The sequence below is a fragment of the Anopheles ziemanni genome, chromosome 2 (assembly GCF_943734765.1).
Source record: "Anopheles ziemanni chromosome 2, idAnoZiCoDA_A2_x.2, whole genome shotgun sequence".
Taxonomy (NCBI): Eukaryota; Metazoa; Arthropoda; class Insecta; order Diptera; family Culicidae; genus Anopheles; species Anopheles ziemanni.
The window spans coordinates 818,976-839,301 of record NC_080705.1 but is presented as its reverse complement, the minus strand read 5'-3'; the positions used below and the strand labels follow the sequence as shown (position 1 = coordinate 839,301).

Below are 20,326 nucleotides of genomic sequence, written 5' to 3'. Positions count from 1 at the left end.
CCGGAAGATACATGCATCGGTGGAATGAGGTTGACGAAAGGATCGAAGGTGGTGGTCATTTCAACAAGGAACACATAACACAAACATCAATCGCCAGTGAACGACGAGCAACGTGAAGGATGGTACATGGAAATAGAAGAAAGAGAAGATATATCCATAAATGAAAATATGTCATTGTTACAACAATAATCGAGGGAAGCAGCTTTTTTATTTTTACTAGAGCTCGGTTGACATTTTACGAGTTATACGAGTTATCACTTTCGTTCATTTTAGCTACCATGTATTGACATTTGCAATTGGATTAGTTGAACAGAAAAAATGGAACCTACCTTCAGTTCACTTAGTACTGAAGCCTGCTCTGCCGTTCCTTCGCTGGCACCGTATCCGTTCACTTTCACGTTGTACTCCTCGAGGAAAGCTCCAAGATGTTCGGATTTGTCCAAGAAGCTGTCCCAGGACGTGAGACAATCATTCAGCGTCTGCTGGGAGCTCTTCGCCAGTACCTCCAACTCGTCCCAGTCCGCCCGGGCGTGTAGCAACTCCTGCTTGATCGAGTCTTGTCCCTCCTGTCCACTGATGGCGGCCAGCGTGCCTCCCAAATCGGTGGCATTGTCGAGCAATGCCTTGCCTTCGGCAAACGATAGTTCGATTTCTTTCAACTTCTCGATACGTCCCACAATGTGTTCCTTGTCGCCATGGAAATCGGACGATTGCTGTATAGCCTGACGGGTCGCCTTCATCCACTCGTACAGTTCGCCCAATCCCTGCTTGAAGCGCTCATGGTTGTTCACCTGGTTCTCAAGCCGTTCGACCTCGGCAGCCACCTTCGAGACGATCGAATCGTAGTCGCTTAGAATTTTATTGAATTCTTCCACATTCATGTTGGCATTGTCGGTCATTTTGGCTTTCATTTTCTCCACCACCTCATTGTAGTTGCCCGTCTCGCGATGGATAGCGCGGTACTTTTCTAGCAGCACGCGCTTGTCGGCCAGTTCGCTTTGCATCGTCTGTCCGGCGTCCAGCTTGCCCTGTACCTCCTCGATCCACTCAGCCAGCATGCGGGACAATTTCCCGACGTCTTCCAGTTGCGCCAGATGGTTGGTAAGCCGCTGGCGCGTTTCGGTTATGTCGACCATCAGTGATTCGTACTCCGTCTTAAGATTTTCCGTATCTTCCTCGATCTTGGATGCCCCACTGGCCTCCGTACTCAGCACAATCTTTTCCTTCAGCTCTATTAAGTACCGCAACTTGTTCTGACCCTGCTCCAACGACTGGCGGATACCTTTCACAATGTTCAGCTTCGACTGCGTTTCCGAGATGGTGTGTGGTACCGTTTCGCACTCGTTCAGCTTTTCGCGCATACGATCCAACCAATCCTGGCACTCGCCGTACAGTGTGTTGTGCTGTTGGTGCTCCTGATAGTGCAGCTCCAACCGGCGCATGATCTCCTTTGCGATCGATAGCAGGACGTTATACTTCGTCGTCAGCTGAGTTACACCATTGCTGATGCGCGTATCGGCGCAGATGTCAAGCAGAACTTGGGCACGCATGTTCAAACTGTCCAGCTCCCGCTGCCAGTCGAACAACGTTTGCAGTTTGTCTTGGAACTCCTCCAGCACTCGCTTCTTCTCCTGCAAGTTTGCCTGCATCTTGTTATACGTTTGAACCTCCTGCTCAATACCGTCCAGCCACTTCAGTGCCACACCATACTGATCGTCGTACTCCGTCCATCGTACGATTCCATTCTCCAGTGCGCCACTGATCTTCTTCAGCGCCAGGCAATAGTTGTCGAACTCCTCCTGCAGAATGGCCACTTCTTTCTCGATCGCTTCAACCTCATCGCTATCCACGCTGCGACAGGCCACCTCTGCCTGCTCCAAGGCCTTCTCCAACTTCTTTTGCCCCGCCGGTACATCGTTGTCAAGGATCTTCAGCTGTGTCATCTTCGACACCAACGTCTCCTTGTCTCCGCGCGAGTCAGAGCACTTGTTCAGGCACTCTTTGGCATTTCGAATCCAGGCGGCAAATTCGTTACTGGCATCGATGAACGCTTGGTGCAACTCGACCGTCTCCTTCTGCTTCTCGAACAGTTGCTTCGCCTGCTTGCTAAGCGTTTCATACTTGTTCGAGATCTCCGAAGCTGGAGAGGTTTGGCGCAGGTCGGAGGCCTTACTAGCAACCGACTGGATCATCGGCTCGAAGCTCACTATGTCCTGCACGATATCGTTTGCCTGGCGAAGATTGGCACGTCGCTCGTTCAAACCGCTGCTCAAACTGCTCGACGTTCCGCCCAACCGGAAGCGAACTACCTTCTGCTCACACACCTGCTGCAGTTTGCTCTCTCGGTCCTGAATCCACTGTTGCAGATGGTTATAGCTTGAGCTGTAGTCAGCCCACTGCAGCAGGTTCGTCTCCAGTTGAACCTTTGCCGTGGACATCCGTTTCACAAGCCGATCCCAGTTGGTCTGAATATCCTTTATCTCGCCATTGATGATCTCCTTTCCGTCGGATTTGGTACTCTTCACCACCTTCTCGCCCGTGTTGACCGTAGCATTGACCAGGTGCTGACCCTGCTCGCGTTGCTGAATCAGTTCGACGATTTTCTCCAAACGCTTCTCGAGGTTTTCCTTGCTCACACTATCCACGTTCTCCGTCGAGTAGCGAACGATCTCCTTCGCATTGTCGATCCATCCGTTCGCCTTCGTTAAGTTGTCCTTGTACTCCCGGTGGAGATCGTAGTTCGTTTCCACCTTCTTCAGCACATCCTTTGCAAGGTTAACCTGCACCTGATAGCGCGAGTTCAAGTGGCGCAACTGATTGCCGATGTACGTATCGAGATGCGACTGTAGCAGTGGCGCCGCGAATGCATTAAACTTGTCCATTTCTCCCTGGCCCTTCTCAAGCTTTCCGATCAGTTCACGCATATCGCGGACCTGCTTTTCCTTTTCCTCCAAATTCGAGCACGTCGCCAGCTTATGATTCTTCACGAGGATGTCAACCTGCTGCAACCACTCGGAAAGCCGCTCGTATTCCTCCTTGTACTCCCGTAGCAATCCGAGCGTCTTCTCCAAATCGCGTTTCTGCTTGTCAATATCGCCGAAGAGCGACTCAAAGTTTGCCTTCAGCCCGTTGATGTCGTTGCGAATCGCTTCCTTGCCCTTCTCAGACGTGGAAGCCATCACAACCTCCCCAGTGTGAACCAGATGCTCAACCAGCAGTTCACCCTGAGCTTTCTTGTTCATCAGCGCATCGAGTGGAGCGATCGCACTGTCCATTGTCAGCTTATCGCTCAACGACTGTTGCTTCACGCAAGGCAGTTTCTCGCGAGCTCTGCTGATCCAGTTGAATAGATCATCGAAGGCCTCCTTGTACAGCCGGTGATCACGGTACTGGTCTTCGCGTTCGGTAAGGATTTTGCTAATCCGCTCCGCAAGGTAATCGAACTTGCCAAGAATCTGCTGCGCCGTAGTAGCGGCCTGTGACTGCTGTCCCGATGCCGCCATTTCGGCGGTTTTTTGCTTCAACGGCTCGATCTCGATCTTCTCCAGACGAATCTTCTCTTCCGTGTTCTTGATGCGCTCAAGCTGGGCTCGCTTGTCAGCCATGTTGGCCTGAAATTCGACGAACCCACTCAGCTCGGCCTCCATCCAGTCAATGTTACGCTTCAAATCGTTCACCTGGTCCAAAAATCCAGACCACTGATTGATCGCTTCATCCAGATTTGCACGGATGTCAATCATACGCAGTGCCAAGGCGGACCATTCCTCCTGCAATGCTGCGACCGCTTTGTTAACCGCTTCATGACCCGATGGAGTCGTACAAGCGAGAACTTGCTGTGCCAAATCCACTATCACCTGTAGGCGACCGGATCCGTCCTCCTTGTTAACGATCATCTCTTGCACCAGCTTCAGCTTGCTCTGCAGTTCCTTCTCCGAGGTGCTCGATAAGTCAGCGCAATAATTCAGACGCTCCCGTATTCCATTCAGCCACTCCCGGTGCTCACCCATGCGCGTATCCAAATCTTGGTGCTGAATCACATATTGCTGCCAGCGACCAACCAGCTCCTTCACTCGGCTCGATGTTTGCTGATACTTCACGGCCAGCTCCGAAATTTGTTGGTTACGACTGCTCAAATATCCACGGTACAGTTGCTGTGCTTTTTCGGTAAAATTGTCGATCTCAAGCTCCTTCGCTTTCACCTCACCCTGCAAGCTCTTGAGGTAGTCCAGTGTGGCCTTTTTGTCGATGAGTGTTGCCTTCAGGTCGACAGAGTGAATCTTCGCATCGATATCTCGCATCCAGTTCATGCAGTCCGTGCGAATCTTTTCGTAATCCGTCCATTCGCTGATCTTTCCTTGAATGCTGTCCAGCGTGGAATCAATAACCGCCAACAGTCCTTCCCATTCCTGCTGCGAAATGTCAATCTGAGAACGTATGTTCGCTTGCCCCTCGTCACTCGTATCCGGTATCGTTGCTTCACCGAGCGTACGGATCAGTTCAACGCGACTCTGTTCGGTCGTGATCGTTCGCTTTAGCTCATTCAGCCGATCGAGGTTGGTCATTAGCGATACCTGATCGAGATCGGTCTCACCCCACAGCTCCACCGTGTTGTGGTTGGCATCGATAAAGTCCTGCGTGTCCATCACTGCCTTACAGTACTGTCGGTGGCTGTGCACGATGCGATCGTACTGATCGCCATAAGATTGTGCCTTCTCCAGCAGCTCATCGTACTTGCTTTGCAGCTCACCCATGCGCCGCTCGGTGCCCGCATCTTTCTCCGTCATATTATCCACCAAATCCCGAACATTGTTCAACTCCGGTTTGTGGTTTTTAATATCATTCAGAAGCTCCGCGTAGGCTTGCTGCTGGGCACACTTTTCGTCGAGAGTAGGCTTCAGAATCAGCCCTCCTTTGCCCAGCTGTGCTTCAACGGTATTGAACCATTCCTGCAACTGATCGGCCTTGTCCATAAACCCGGATAACTTTGCAAGCCGACCTTCGTACGAACGAGCATAGGCATTTATCTCATCGAAAAGACGCTCGCACTTTGCGGTAAGTTCTTGAATTTCGCTGCGAATCATCTGCTGCCCCTTGGAGGCAGTCGTAGTGTACAGTTGCTCTCCAATGTCGGACACCGCGTTGCACTGCACCGATATCATGTTCTGCTTGGCCAGCAGCGCTTGGATCGTATCGAGCATCGTCTGTGGATTCTCCTGGCTAACGCTCTGCATCCGACAACCGTCAAACACATCGCGAATATCGTCCACTTCCTTCTCGCACTCATCGTACCGCTTACGATACTGCTTATGTTCACCGTACGCATGCTCACATTTCTTGGCCAATTCCTTCACCGTACTCTCTACCGCTTGGGCGCGCGACTTCAGCTGCTGCATGTGGAAGGAAATTTTCGTATCACCGCTACTCTGCAGCAACTCTGATGATTTATCGAGAAGTTTGTCAAACTCGAGGGCATTCTGCTTCAAGCGTCCCAGCAGCGCCTGATAGTATTCGTGCTGCTCCTGTTTCTCACCGAGACTGCTTTTCAGCGTGTAGCCACGCATAGTGTCCTCCACTTCGGTCAGGAAGGCACTAATAAGCTCCAAGTCGCGCTGATAATCATCCCACAGCTGTAAGCGCTTCTCAAGCTCCACTTTTGCATCACCGATCGAGCCAACGAATTTTTCAAAGTCGCCCCTCATCTTCAACAGATCCTGCTCCATGACCGTCTTCGCACCGTACGATATCAGATCACCGTTGTCCGTGATAAGCTTCGCTAGATTGACAAACTTTTCCTTCATCTTTCCATTGGACTGGTGGAGTTCGTCAATCTTTTGAATCTTCTCCTGCACGGCCTGCTTGTTTCCGGAAACATCGGACAGTTGCTTCAGCTCGCCAAACAGGTGGTCCTGTTCGTCGAGAACCGATTTCTGCAACTCATTGAACTTATTGCACAGTTCCAACGATTGCTCCAAACGGCGAATAAGATCGCTGCAGGATTTCTTCAGCAGCTCATATCGCTCCGTGATCGACTGCACCTTCGCATTGATGTCCTCGTTCTGCATATCGGCCACAAGCGAATCTGCCTTCTCCCTCAGCGAATCGATAATGCGTCGATGGCCACTGATTTCCTGCAAGATCGCCTTGTACTTGAACAGCTTCGAGCGGATCTCCTGCGTCGAGTTCCAGCTTTGAGATTCATTCGGTTCGATCTTACGCTCGGTGGCATCCAACCAGCTTAACACCTGCTGCAGAACGTCTTGATACGATGACCATTGAATCGACCGCACGTCCTGCTGCTTCTTTACGTTGTTCAACCCGGCGATCACCTGATCCCATCGGTCCTTCAGCTCACGTACGGCATCGCGAATTTTCTCCCGCCCTTGGGTATTCGTTTCCGGAAGCACCTTTTCACTCGCCGTTACCAAACTCATCAGATTGTTCTCGAAGCGCTCCTTTTCAATCTCGAGCTGTTGCAGCTTCGGCTGATTGGTGACACCCAGCTTTTCACGACCCAACGCCTCCAGCTCCTTTTCGAACTCGCCCAAACGGGTGGCACTCTCAGCGTACCGATCGTTGTAGTTTTTGTGATCGTTTACAATGTTTTGGGCTCGATTTGCGACCTCCTTACTCAGCACCTGCAGCAACTGGTAGCGATTGATGAGCTGATTGATGTAGAACTTTATCTTCTCCACACCCGTCTTGGTGAAAAGCGCCTGAGCCATCGTCACGAAGTCATCGATCTGCTTTTGCTTTTCCCCAATCGATTCCTGGTTTGCGCGGAAAACATCCAGCTGCTGTTGCTTACGGTCAAGCGAATCGTATAGCTGCTGCTCGCGGAATATTGCCTCCATCGAGCGACACCATTTGGTCAACGCATCCAAATCCTGATCGAACTGGCTCCAGCCACTCAATGACTTCCGCTGATTACCGATGAGCTCGTCGATTTGGCCGTACAAGCTTGCAAGCTCATTCCGCAGCTCACCAATCTCACGCTCGATCGCGGTTATACCGGCGGGCGACGAACTTGCTTTCGTTGCTTCGTAGCACTGCACCAAACTGGCCAGCAGTTCATCGCCCTTCGGTTTCGTCAACTTCAAATTTCCCAGGCTCTCGATACGCTTGTTGATTTCCGCCTTCTCGCCACCCGTTTCCTCGCAACAAAACACTTTGTCCTTTTCCTCGTTTATCCAGCTGCGAAGTTTGCTGCATGCGGTAACGTACTTTTGATGCGCCACAACACATTCGTTCAGATTGTCCAACAACTCACCAGATTTGCGTACAATGCCCTGGTAAGTGTCCTTGATAGAAACCAGGTAGCTCTGCAAGTGCTGATCTTTCGTCAGCAAGAGTAACTGCTGCGCCTTCTCACACACCGACTCCACCAGCGCCGCCTGTGACAGTATCTCTTGATGCATCAGCTTGTGGTTCTGGTACTGGGTGCGTTTGTCCTGGATGTTTGCCTTAAGCTCGGCATTCGCCTTCATCGAGTTCTCGATGTCCTTCAGCCACTTGGAGAGCTGTTCTTGCTGCAGTGAAAACTCCCCGAACTGTAGAATACACTGATCGAGCTGCTGCGTTACCGTGTTCAATTCATCCGAGAACCGATCCCACAGGTCACGAATCACCCCAAGTTTCTGCCTTATTAACTCGCGTCCCTCGGGAGTGGTAGAGGAGTAAAGTTTCTCTCCCCTATTGATGAGGCTCTCGTAGGGACTGCTATCGTCCAGACGTTTGTAGGCAATTTCCTTCAACCGTAGCTGACGCTCCTGCAATACACCAAGGTCTCCTACGAGCTCGTGGAACTCCTGAAGACTGTCGAGGTTCTTGCGCAGCATTGCTTCAAATTCGTCGTACGCCTTATTGAAGTCGCTCTGGTCGTGCAGCGTCGATTCCGCCTTTGTAATGGCATCGGCACACAGTCCGGCAACTACACGATATTCGTTCTGAAGTTGTGCCACCTTTCCGGTTACATCAAACTTTGGTTTCACCTGATGGCTCTCCTCCAGGATGCCACTCACGGTGACGCCGTAGCTCTGAATGCTGTCCCGAATTTCCTGCAGCACTCCCAAACACTGTTGTTTCGCGTCCAACGGACCTTGGGCACTGGTTTCCTTAATTTCGTTTTTCTTCGACGCCAACCAGGCCAGTGCTCGCTCGAGCCGACCGTTGAACATTTCCAGTTGCTTCAACGATTCGGCAGAGTGTGACTTAAAGGAGCGGCACTTTTCAAAGAAGTTCGTCCACTGCCGTTTGTTGTCCTCGAACGCGCGCAGCAGTTCCGAGTGTCCATTCTCGTGCGTCTGAGCCATCACTATCGCAAACTGGTTGTAGCACTCGTTGACACCGTCGAGGGCTGCCTCCTCCTCGGTCAGGACTGTGTCAATGAGGATGAGATATTCCTCCATCTTCGCTTTCGTCAAATCACCGTCGTTGAACATTTCCTCGGTCTGCGACTGTAGTTTCAGCAGCCAGTCGCGGGATTTTTCCAGCAGCGCATTGTACTGTTCGTGCGATTTGATTGCTTGTTCCAGCAGGTCAATTTTCCGCGTTAGCTCTTCACGCAACACTCCAAAGTTTTGGCGCGTTTCTTCGATTTGCGTTAGGGAACTTTTATCCGGAAGTGCCATAATCTTCTTCTGAATCTGATCTAGATTCGTCTCATGCACTGCAATGTCTTTCTGCATATTTTTACCACTATACAGAGCACTTTTCTTCTCCGGAAGCGTCGCGTATCGATCGCCCAGTCCGGACGTTATCTTTCCTCGCAACTCCGTCAGCCAATTCTTCAACTGGTTATGGCTTTCATCAATCGACTTTTTCTTGATCAGATCGGCTTCGATACGCTTAATGCCACCGCTTATCTCTTCCAGCAGGGCATTGTAGTCTCCCCGCAGGCGCTTCATTTCATCACGAATATCTTCACGACACTCGACACTCACCTCGGCGTAAAGATTCTCACCGAGCGAACAGGCTTCATTCAAGGCTCCATCCTTTGACAGTATCTCGGCCCGTAGTGCCTTAGCCTCTTCGTAGTCGCGATCAAACATGGCCTGTGCTGGAAGATCCGCGCTGAGATTTTGCGCTTGCTTCTTTCCCGCGACCACCTGTAGCCACTGGCGAATCTCGTTCACGGCTGCCCGGAACTGTATGTCCTTCGCGCGGACATCCTCCAAACGGTCCGCTAACTGCGTGAAGTATTTACTGAACGTATGGTACTTGTTCTGAAGATGGTGAACCAACACCAGAGCACGCGATTCTTCGTTCACCTCGTTCAGCTTATTGCCAATCAACTGTAGATCATCCATTTTCACCTTGAACTCGTCAAGCGTAAGACGCGTCTGGCCGATCTCCTTGACCTTCTCATTCAAAGCGGTCAAATCAATCAAAAGAACCGTTTCCATTCGGTTACGTGATTCTAGATCCTTCAGAAAACGGATCACTTCCTCGGAAAGCGACTCGTACTTCAGCCACAAGGCAATATTTTCCGTCAGCTGTTTTTCCGTCACGCCAAAGGCACTCTTCAGCTGCGTTAGTTGCTTTCCCACCTCGCCAGTTTCCTCCTTCAGGTGGTCAACCTTTGCCGCGGAGAATAGCTCCACCACTGGACCCATGAGCGAACGCTCCGAATCGCCGAGGATTCGCTCACAATCGTCAATACTGGTGCGAATATCGTTCAGCGTGGTCCGTTTCACTTCCAGCTGGTACTTATCGCTCGTCGATTCCGGTGCGCACCAGTTTAGCTTTTCACTTTGCGACGCAATCATTCGAGCCAGTGCACTAAGCTTGTCTTTGAACGATTTTTCCACTCCCTTGGTCAACTTCATCTCCACTTCGTTCAAGCTGTGCATGACCAGCCCGAAGCGTTGATCAAGGTTTTGAATTTCCTTCGCCATAGTGGATGTCTCCTTTACGCCCTTATCGTACTTCGCTTCCAGAGCGGCGAAATCGTTCTTCAACTCTGTGATCTCTTCACCGACCAAATTAAGCTTTCGCCGCAGCTCACGGCATCCTGCCAAATGGACCAACTGCTTGCCACTGTCCAGCGTCATATCGTCGCAGCTCACAATCTCCTCGCGGATGCTGTAGATTCGCTCGATGATGCCTTTGATCGAAAGCTTCAAACGACGCTCATCCGCGGTATATTCGGACATGCGACTATTCAACCGATTCACCGAGTCCTCGACCGACACAAACGAGTCATCCAACTGTAAAGCAATCGATTGCAGATCCTTTGGCAGCGAACCGCCATTCATCTTCTTCATCTCCGACAGCAACCCATCCAGATTTTCTTTGAACGCAAGCTGCGCTGGCAGTTCCGCACGGTAGGCAACGATCTTGCTCTCGATTTCACCCGGGTTCTCCAGAACGCGTGACAGTTGGTCTCGTTTCGCCTGCAACCACTCGTCCAGATCCTGGTAGAGTTCATCGATCTGCTTGTAAAGAGCGACCTTCTGATCGAGCAAGCTCGAATTGTCGATCAGCCGTTCTAGGTTCGATTTAAACTGCTCATTGTTGTTACGAATGATGTCAAGGATGTTGTCGCAATCCTGGGGATTATAGGCCCGGAACGTCTTTGCCAGCTCATTACCCTTCGCCGCTACCGCATCCGAGCTCTTTTTCACCTTCTTCATCATTGTCTCGGACGCCTTCTTTAGCTGCTCCAGAGCTTGAAGCAAGGCCGGTTTGTTGTCAAAGTTTAACACCGTGGCGTTGTTCAGGGCTTCGACCTGCTTCAGCTCGTTGGCGAAACTCATGTTGTACTTGTTGAAATCGCCGTACAGATCACTGGTACTTGAAAATACGCGCAATACTTCGTCCGACTCTTGCTGCAGATCGGTAACCTTCTTGTCCAGCTTTCCCAGCTCTTCCTGTATATCGTCCGTTGCCATCTGAACTACATCCTGTTTGAGCAGCAGGTTTCCCTCGTACTTCGCCTGTGCTTGGGCGCTACAAAGCTCACTGATCTTCTCGTTCAACGACGAAAGATCTTCCAAGCCATCGTCCAGCGTCGAGAGTCGCGCTGCTTGGATAATTGCTTTCAACTTCTCGCCGATACCATCAAGTGCCACAGTCAGTTGCTTGTGCGTTTGGTGGAATTTGTTTACGCGCTCCTTGGTCGATTCCACTTCCTTCATCTTTCCATCTACCTGAGACTGTATGCTAGCCAACTTGTGATCCAGATCTGCGATCATCGTGATCGCACTGACCGGTTTGCGGGACCTGTCGTGGAACGATATGCAGGGTTCCTGTTCCATTGCAATCGACAGACGACGCCAGTTTTCTATGCCAGTTGATATCTCCCCGATACGCCGATTGACATCCGCGAGTTGCTCCTCGCTAGCCAAATCATACTTGATCATACTTTCACGCAAGTACGCCAACTGATCTTTGGTCATGTTGTGCCACTGCAGAAACTCGACCCACTTTTGTAGGAAGTCTTTCATTTGCAGCAGACTCGATTCCAAATTCTGATAGTTGCTTGCCAGCGAGCTGTACGTCTCATTCAGCAACTTGTTCTCCATCGGGTTGTTCGAAAGGCTTTGCTGTTTCACCTGCGCGTAGATCTGGTTGAAAGTATCGCGCTTATCGGCATGCTGCTGCACCAAATACTGCACGTTCTGGACCGCCAATTCGATTTCATCGACGGCCGTGTTCTCCAGCTCACTGATACTCGTGCGTATCTGATCCATCCAGTTGCTGAAGTCGGTCATCTGTGCGTTAAAGTTCTGCTGCTCGACGATGCTTTCGTAGTTCGCATTGATGCGTGCACGGGTCTCTTCGCTCAACCGTGCCAGCCGATCTTTGGCCGATTTCAGCTGATCGCGCAGTGTCTGCACACCATTCTCCGACAGTCCGTGGTTGATCTGATCGAACATGTGTACCAGCGCGATCAACTTTGCCTGTTGTTCCGAAATTTCGTTACTGAACAGCTTCAGTGACTTTATTTTCGTTTCCAAATGATCAATAGGCAACGCGCTGGGACCTTGCACAGCCCCAAACTCGCCCATGCGGACCTCTGCCCCATTGATGAACGTGTTCAGCTTGCCTAGATCACTGTCCAGGATCGCCCAGTTGTTTACCAGTTTGCCGGATTTATTCAAAAGGTGCTGCACGTTCTCGTAGATGCTGGACACGATCATATAGTACTTATCGGTTTCCTCCGCCGGCTTTACCCCGTATCGAATATTCTGCGAGCTCTTGATGGCATTCTGCAGTTCGTCCATTTTTCCTTCGCACTGCTCGTTGAACACCTCCAGCTGACCCTGATAGGCACGAGCTTCCGGAAGCGTGGACGGACGCAACTGTTCCAGCTCTGGGGCAAGCTTTGCCCGTTCAACCCATTCCTTTAGCGCGCCCATGTCACGGTTATAGCTCTTCCATGTCTCAAAGTCCTCTCCTACCACTGCCTTTTCACTATCCACCATCCGGTGCAGCTCGGTAAAGGTTCCCTGCAAGTGCACCACTTCCGCCTTCAGCCGTTTCATCTCGCTCAAGTTACCCTCCTTCGAAGCGAGATCGGCCGCACTCGCATTCAACACGTCCAGCTGGCGGATCTTTTCCGTGAGAACACCCTCAAGCTGCTTCGCCTTGAGTACACGATCTTCGGCACTGATTTGCGGTTGCTTAATAGCAGCCACCATCTTCGGATACACATTGTTCGCCCAGCTCTTCAGACTATCGAGACGTTGTTTATACTCGTTCCACTTGTCACTGTAGTCCTCCAGGTAAACGACACGCTTCTCCACATAGTCAACCGTATTGTCAACACGCTTTCCCAGATCGGTCACTTCCTTTTCGATCGCATTCTTCGTGGTTGGCGGTAAGGAAATGCCCAAATCTCGGCAAAGATCGTTCAGCTGGAGCAACGATTTCGAGGATGCTTGTTTCAAATTCATCGCCAACTGTCGCTTCGTCTCCAGATCCTGCGTAACACTCTTTGGGTCTGTCTGCAACGGCGTCACTGAACGTAGCTCCATTTCGGCGGAATTCAGCAGATTAACAATGCGTCCCTTCTGCTCGTTGTAGTCTCCCCAAACTTTCTGTATGGCACGCAGCGAGCGTAGCTTATCGGCCGCATCGTTGTACGTATCGTTCCAACCCGTTTCCAACTTGCGAATTTCACTACCGATGAACTGTGGGGCACTCGGGTTTTTGCTTAGATCCTTTCCGCGCTGCAGCATCTTCATGATGTGCGCCCGTTGATTGTCCAGCTCCTTGATGGAGTACTGCTGCTCTTCGATCATTTCGTTCACACGTTTGTAGCTATCGGGTGGTGGGACATTTTGTGCCTGCGTTTTGATGCGATCCAGCAGGTCGCAGATTTCCTGTGCCTCTCGACGATACGTGTAACACTTGGAGAACACCTCCGTCTTGGTCATCGTTGTTTCGATGGTCGGTATAAGCGTTTTGTAGCGAGCAATGAGTTTCTCTATTTTGTCCTGCTCAATACTGGCTTGGTCTTCGTTCGTGTGGCTCAAAAGGAAATCCAATGTTTTTACCAACCACTTCATGTCTTCCCGCTTCGCATCAGCTTCGAAGCAAATATTCTGTAAAGCAAAGGGATATTAAAATTTGAGTTAGTTTTTTTTATCTCACAAAACATATGGTTTTATTTTTAACTGTGTTTGCATGAAGAAGTTTACCATGATTGTTTTTAACTTCCGGAAGCAATGGAATTTCAACAAAATAAGGAAATTTGTCAATTAAATAATTCCAATCATCATTACGCAAAACAAACATGCCTTATACTATCATTTCGATCGATCTTACCTGGAAGGTCGCTTTGTCTTTCTCGAACTCTTCCATCGAGTGCTTCTCGACCATCACTTGCCGCAGTGAATCATCTACTTTGTCCATCCAGGCATTCATCTCGGCGAACTTCGCATGGTAAGCCTCCCACTGGGCCGGAATTTTATGCAACACGTTGCGCACGCTTTCAATCCGTTTACAAATTGCGACCCAAGCATCGTTGGCCCGCTGGTACAACGGTGCCAGCGACTGATCGTTAGCAGATTTGTCCAGATAGATATAGCTTATCTTCTCCATATTGCCCAGAACCTGCTCGACCCGTTGCAGGTCCGTTTTCTTGAAGTACTCCAAATTGCGTTGAAGAATTGCTTCAAAGTTTTCGTTACAATTGAAAGCTTGTTCTTGCGTGTTGAGCTCCTTCTCGATGTCGTTCACGCATCCGTTGAACGTTAGCTCGTTCAAGCGGAACTCAACCTTTAGCAGGTGCAGTGGGATTTGCTGGATCACGTCGCTCCACTGCCGCTGAATGGCTTCCACTTTGGCGATGAGGACTTGTTGCTCTCCTGGTGGTAGATATTTCAGCAGATCCTCGGTGTGCCGCTCGAGCTTGTTAATGCTGGACTGATCGGCCGAGTTGAAGAATTCGAGCTGCGCTTCAGCATCTGCCTCTTTGTCGACCGGTATGGCCGATTTCTGGAAAGCTTCCGCTTGGCGCAAGAATGTTTCCACTGTTTGCTTGCTCTCGCTGAAATTATCCCAAACGCGCAGATTCTCCTGCAGCTTATACTCCCAATCGTTTGCGTTGTTGATCACGTATTGGAAGCGATCGTTCAGCTGCTTCATCTTTCCACTCGCCTCGCTCATGTCGATACTCTTGTCCGTATCGGTAAGCTTCAGCAGGTTCTGAAAAACGTTATTCTTGCTCTCCAACATCGACTTGTAGTAGAGTGTGCGATTAAAGAACGTTTTGTGCTTAGCCAGATTATTTCTAGTCTGCTGTGGATCGTTACTGAACGAATACGAAATCAGCAAATTCTCGGCATCGTCGAGCCACTGAGAAATTTCCCGCTGCCCACTCTCCAGCGCCTCCTGCTGGGTCAGCAGCTGATGGAACAGATGCAACTTGACCGGTATCTGTGCCCGCACACGCACCAGGGCCTCCTTCTGTTTCTTCATCATCCCCATCATGCGATCCACTTCCTCACGCGAGTATTCCTTGATCAGGGCCTGGAAGCTGCGACTGACGGACTTGAACAACTCCTCCATGTTTTCGATTTCACACGCAATCTGCTTGATTTCAGTCTCGCAGCGACGAATTTCGCCCGAGTCGCGAAGATTATTGCGACCCAGTGCAACTTCCGCCACCCTAATCCACTCGTTCAGCTGTGCCGCATCGGCCTTAAACTTCTGCCGATGCTGCAAAATATCGCCCACATGCAGATACTGTTTGGTGTGCTGGAACACCTGCTCCCAGTGTGAGGCTAGCTGACTGTACTTCCTTTCCAGCGCAAAGCACGTCTCCTGATCGCAGGTCGACTTAAGGATGTTGTATGTATCCGTCAGTGCATCAAACTTCTCTTTGTACACGTTAATGTTCTGGAAAAATTCGATACGCTCATCTTCGGTACCCTGCAGGGCATCATGTGCCTGCACTAGCCACGCCTCGATCTCGCACACCAACGTACGCCAGCGCTGCCAATGGGAAAGGACGTCCTCAAGCATCGTTTCGGTACAGATCAACCGGGAGGACACATTTTTCCAGCGATCTTCAATCTCTTGCAAAAACGCATCGATGTTGTACATTTCCTTCTTCGTTATGTTGCCGTCAATCTTGTACTCTTCGATCACCTGGCGCATATCGATCAGCGCCTTCTCGAACTCTTGCATGATCTGATTGCGAGTAACAAAATTTTTCAAGTGGTCCAACGATTGTTTAACCGTTTCTTCATTGCTATACTTCACACCGTTGATCTTATTCTCGAGCAAGTTGAGGAACGCAATCAAACAGCACTTATGCTCCAGGAACTTGAGCTTAATACGACGTTGTCTCGCTCTCGGTTCAATATCTAGCAATCTTTTTTCCATGTTTTGCAACTGCCCCAAAGGAGCTTTCTTCATCAGCGGGCTATGCTTCAATCCGTTGAAGGTCTCCAACACCTCGTAGTACGTGGCAAAGAATTGCTTGTGCGCCTCCAGTTTTTTGCTGATTAACGATGCGGTCTCCTCGTTCATGCTGCTAGGAATATCGTCGTCGTTGAGCAGTTTCTCCCCGTTGGCCAGCCAGCGGCCAATAACGCCCAGCTGATCTGGGAGATTGCAATCCAGGTACCAAAGCCACTGCTGCATGTGACGATCGAGCTGGAGCCAAAGACTGTTGAGCTCTTGCACTTCCGGTGTCATTTTGGCGGCGTTGATGCTTTTCACCTTCTTGTACGTGTTCTGTTTTTCCAGCTTTTCCCCATTGACACTCTCGTACATTTCATAGTTGTTCGGATATTTTCCGTGCATTCCATCGTAGTAATTTATCGTTCGACGAAGCCATTCCAGCAACTCTAGCAGCTCACGCTCGCTATCGCTCTTGGAGTTTATGTTCTGCAATTAATAAAAGACAAACACAAAAATAATTTAAATATAGTTTAACGCAACACAGAACAATCATTCGCTCACCTTCACATCGGGGTATTTGTGTAGAAATTGTGCGACGTAAGTCATGATGCTCTTCTCGTCCGGGCTGCTGACGTCTACATCCTCCGCATCCAACAGCCGGGCGATACCAAGCTCCGATTCGGCCACATTGAACGCCGTGTCCAAGCGGTATCGATTGTTGTACTTCTTCATCTCCGCAATGTTGATCACGTTCGTTTTGATCGCATCAATGAGCGAAAGAAAAGCAATACCATCGCGCCAGCTAGCACCAAAGTCTCGCACTTCCAGGCCAGTGGATCTGTCATTGAAAAAATCATCAGTTTAATGCACCTTATGAAAAAACCCCAACACGTGGCAATACTCACTTTGGCAAGGCGCTGTTGACCCACGTAAGGAGCGTCTTTCGAGGTCCTTGTTTCAACATTTCTTTGCTGCTAGCTGTTACCGACGCCGTGGCACTATATGTGAGTGGTTTACTGCTACTCAGGCTCGGTATGTTGGATGCCGAGCTGCTGCTTCCAAGCGAACTCAGAGAGCCACTGATGTTTTCGTTCAGATAATGCAGAATGCGACTGTTCTCTTCGATTTGGAAGTAAAGGATTATGGTCCAGATTAAGCCGAGCACTACAGCCGGACGTCCGTCCACGATGTCCGAGGGGTTAATGTTGACTAGTTTGATACGCTTGCTCGTGAGAAACTGTAGCGCAGTGTTGATGTTACTTAGAAAGTGTGGACGGCGCAGAATTTTGCCCTTTTCCATCGGAAGCTTCTCACCGGAGAGCACTTCCAGCAAGGCCAACAGTTTAGTGCCATCTTTAAGGTCATGGATCAAATCCTCGACCTTGAGCGGCGGTATACGCTGGAGAAAGGCGAGAACGAAAATTGTGTCGTGAAAGAATTGTGTCAGTTATGAACTTTCAAAAACTTTGACAAGTTTGTCAATAATCATTGAATTTATAAAATCCATCGCAGCAACCAGTCCTTTTTCTTTCGATCATGTTAGTCCCGGTAGTGCTCCGAATTATTTGCAAATCTCAAAAACCTGGTAAGAATACCTCTGTTTGAAACTTAAGCCGTAATTCACACCATGCTTACGTTTTCAGTTACTGTACCGGAAATATGCCGTCAGATAAAGCACGGGTTCCGTGACATGATAGCTCCTGGAGTTTCTCTCAAAACAGCCGTCATCGAGTGTACCTCACTTTTATGTAGCTTTGGATTCATCATTTATGACCGTGAAAACTACACTTACAAACTTCTGGTAAACTGGCAAACGGTGGAAAATACTACATTTCAGAATCGGCTACGAAAAATTTTACACGATTGGCCAAAGCCGATAAAAAAGGAGCGGTACGTCCACCTTAAACTTATGAAACCTAAGTAAGGCAAGAAAAATAAATTTTCGTTTGTACGATGTGTGCTCGTATTACATTGTACATAATTGATCTTTTCAGCAATTTTGAGTCATGTTCATTAAAAAACATTAATCGTTGGTTAAAAAACATTAATCGTTGTATTACAAATCAATTGCTCCATTGGTTCAAAATTACAAGTTGCGTTATTCCTTTACGAAAAGAAAGGTTTCTTCTCTAAGATACATTTGCATGTAGGGAAAGCCAATGAACCCATTTTTTAACAGTTATCCTTCCTCCTACCCTTATAAACATTTGTATGGGGGAGGGCAATAAATAGTCACCGATAATCAACTCGCTTTCTACCGAGGGTGGCCTGCTCAGAAGCAGGAATGACCTAATTTATGCCCTACCGAATTCGTGTGTAGTTTTCGCAACGAATACTCCCCTCGAATAATCATATCGATACACACATTCCCGGGTGCCTAAGGCTACACAAACTGATTGTAACGAATCCTTTCGACACACCCATCACACTGAACAATAGAGGGTGAAAACTTGTGCTTGGTTACAAAAAAACGGGCGTTGTCATTTTCCTTCCCACATATAAAGGAGAATATGCTAATCTATTTGATTCTTTAGCGATTCGTTCGGCACTTTACCACCTCATTTTATGCTCACTTCTCGATCAATAACCGGTACTTACCTTGCTTAAAAACGAATTAATCCAATTAACGAAAGTTTTCTTCTGTACACGTTCTTGTTCATCTGCAAAGAGACAAAAAAGGACGAATTAATAAATGGTTCAAATCATGTTTCCTAGCACCTACAAGAAATATATATAAGATGCGTTGTTTGCATAAACACCTCCAATTAAAATCCACCGTACGCCAATAAATGCACTTACCAAAAGAAATTGAAGAACACTGTTCTTTAGTGATAATTTTCTCCAATAATCCAACGTGTATTACCCAAGAAGAACGACTCAAGTCAAAGGCTCACCACCAACTGGCCAAATCATTCTAAATCCTTCCACCAGCACTGGTACAAACGGAGGACGGTAAAACTTTTCAAAAAGTTCGTTACCATGGTAGGAAAAGTAAATAAAATGCTCTATAGACATTTCGTTCGAATTGATATGCATGTAAGCCGATTCCGATGAACTATCGTTATACTCCCTAGAAACGCAGTGGCCGGTCTTCAAAGGAATGTTGTTTGTTTTCCGAATTGTTGTGTTGCTCGACAACCGTAACGTTTTATGAAAAAATAAATTACAACATGTTCCTACTAGAGCTGCCGGGGAGCCAGGATGATACGTATGCTAATGGGTATTTATTTTTTCATTTTTCTAGTTGTACGATGGCTCTTCATTTGGTTTATAATTTGGATTGATGGCGTTAAATTTGGTTCTCATTTTCCTTCAGAGTACCGCTACCGCAAAATAGCATGCATTTTTTCATATCCTCACGCAAATATGGCGGCTTGCATGTTTGCCGAAAGTTGTCTCCAACTTTTCTGTTAATGATTGCGTAGCAAATCTGATGTTATTTATTGCTCTTAATCATCCAAAAACGGTGTTACATAAAATGAGACTAAATTGCTGACTTGCAGTTTAGTAAGGAGATAAATTCCTTTCGTGCCTTTGAAAAAAAGATTGATCAATTTTGTGCCCATTTGGTTTATGGTTATAAACCCTCATTGCTATTGTTTTCATCAAATCAGCTACTTCCAAATGGATGCAATGTATGGCGCCAGGCAGTTTCGTTACATAACTGACTAACAAGCCCACCTTCCGCGATCGCGTTCTCGTTCCCATAAGTCGTGTGGCTTGCAATGTTCCCAGCGAAGTAAAATACGCATTAGACAGCGAATGAGATCACCTTAGGAGAACCGGAATAATAAAACCCATCGGTGGAACAAGCTGTTAGCTAGAACCAATGGCGATCTCATCAAATTCTTCTTTTTACAGGAAACTTTGGTTTTGGTTTTGACATCGAGAAGATGAATTTCGTGATATTTTTTCCATCGCCATTGAATGCTTTTCGACAAAAAGGAACCGGTTTTCGGTTTGGTTGAGATTTTATTATCGAGCCTTTATATGAACCGATACAACGTAGCCTAGCCGACCGTTGTGAACACTATAGCTACCGCAGTAGCCCCCTATCGAAGGCACACCCAATACTCCAGCCAGTTTCTTACTCTGCCCGTTGAATTACAATCTTTTTGCGTGACTCCTATCCTTCTACTATCTCCATGGGGTCCCGTAAAGTACCACGCCTACACGCGCCTGCACTCCAAAAGACGCGATAAACTTTCACAGATTTATATGGCCACGCTTTATCGATCGCTGTATCGTCTGCGGCAAAGCCCAGACCCGGACCCGGCCCTTCGTTGTGCGATTTCAGAAAGGGCACCTCTAGGACACCCTTCACAGGTTTACGTAGTATCATTCCACTCGGAGATACCAACGCAAAAGTATGCTTTTCATTCACACTCCTTCCAACTCGTGCATTTATTTTGCAACACGTAATGCATATGCCGAACGCGACGTTGTAAACCAAATCGAGCCAAAAGCCGCA

At 48.7% G+C, this 20,326-nt stretch overlaps 1 protein-coding gene across 1 annotated transcript in view; it reads right to left on the bottom strand.

Moving 5' to 3' along the window:
• Positions 1-20,326, bottom strand: part of LOC131282943 (muscle-specific protein 300 kDa-like) — a 71,978-nt gene that overhangs the window by 45,994 nt on the left and 5,658 nt on the right. Inside the window, exons 2-6 of the mRNA XM_058312495.1 lie at positions 18,454-18,515; positions 16,761-17,254; positions 16,417-16,693; positions 13,771-16,341; positions 330-13,547 (exon numbers count right to left, since the gene is read on the bottom strand). Of these exons, the coding sequence (XP_058168478.1) occupies positions 330-13,547; positions 13,771-16,341; positions 16,417-16,693; positions 16,761-17,254; positions 18,454-18,515 (16,622 nt within the window). The remainder of the gene's footprint in view (positions 1-329; positions 13,548-13,770; positions 16,342-16,416; positions 16,694-16,760; positions 17,255-18,453; positions 18,516-20,326) is intronic.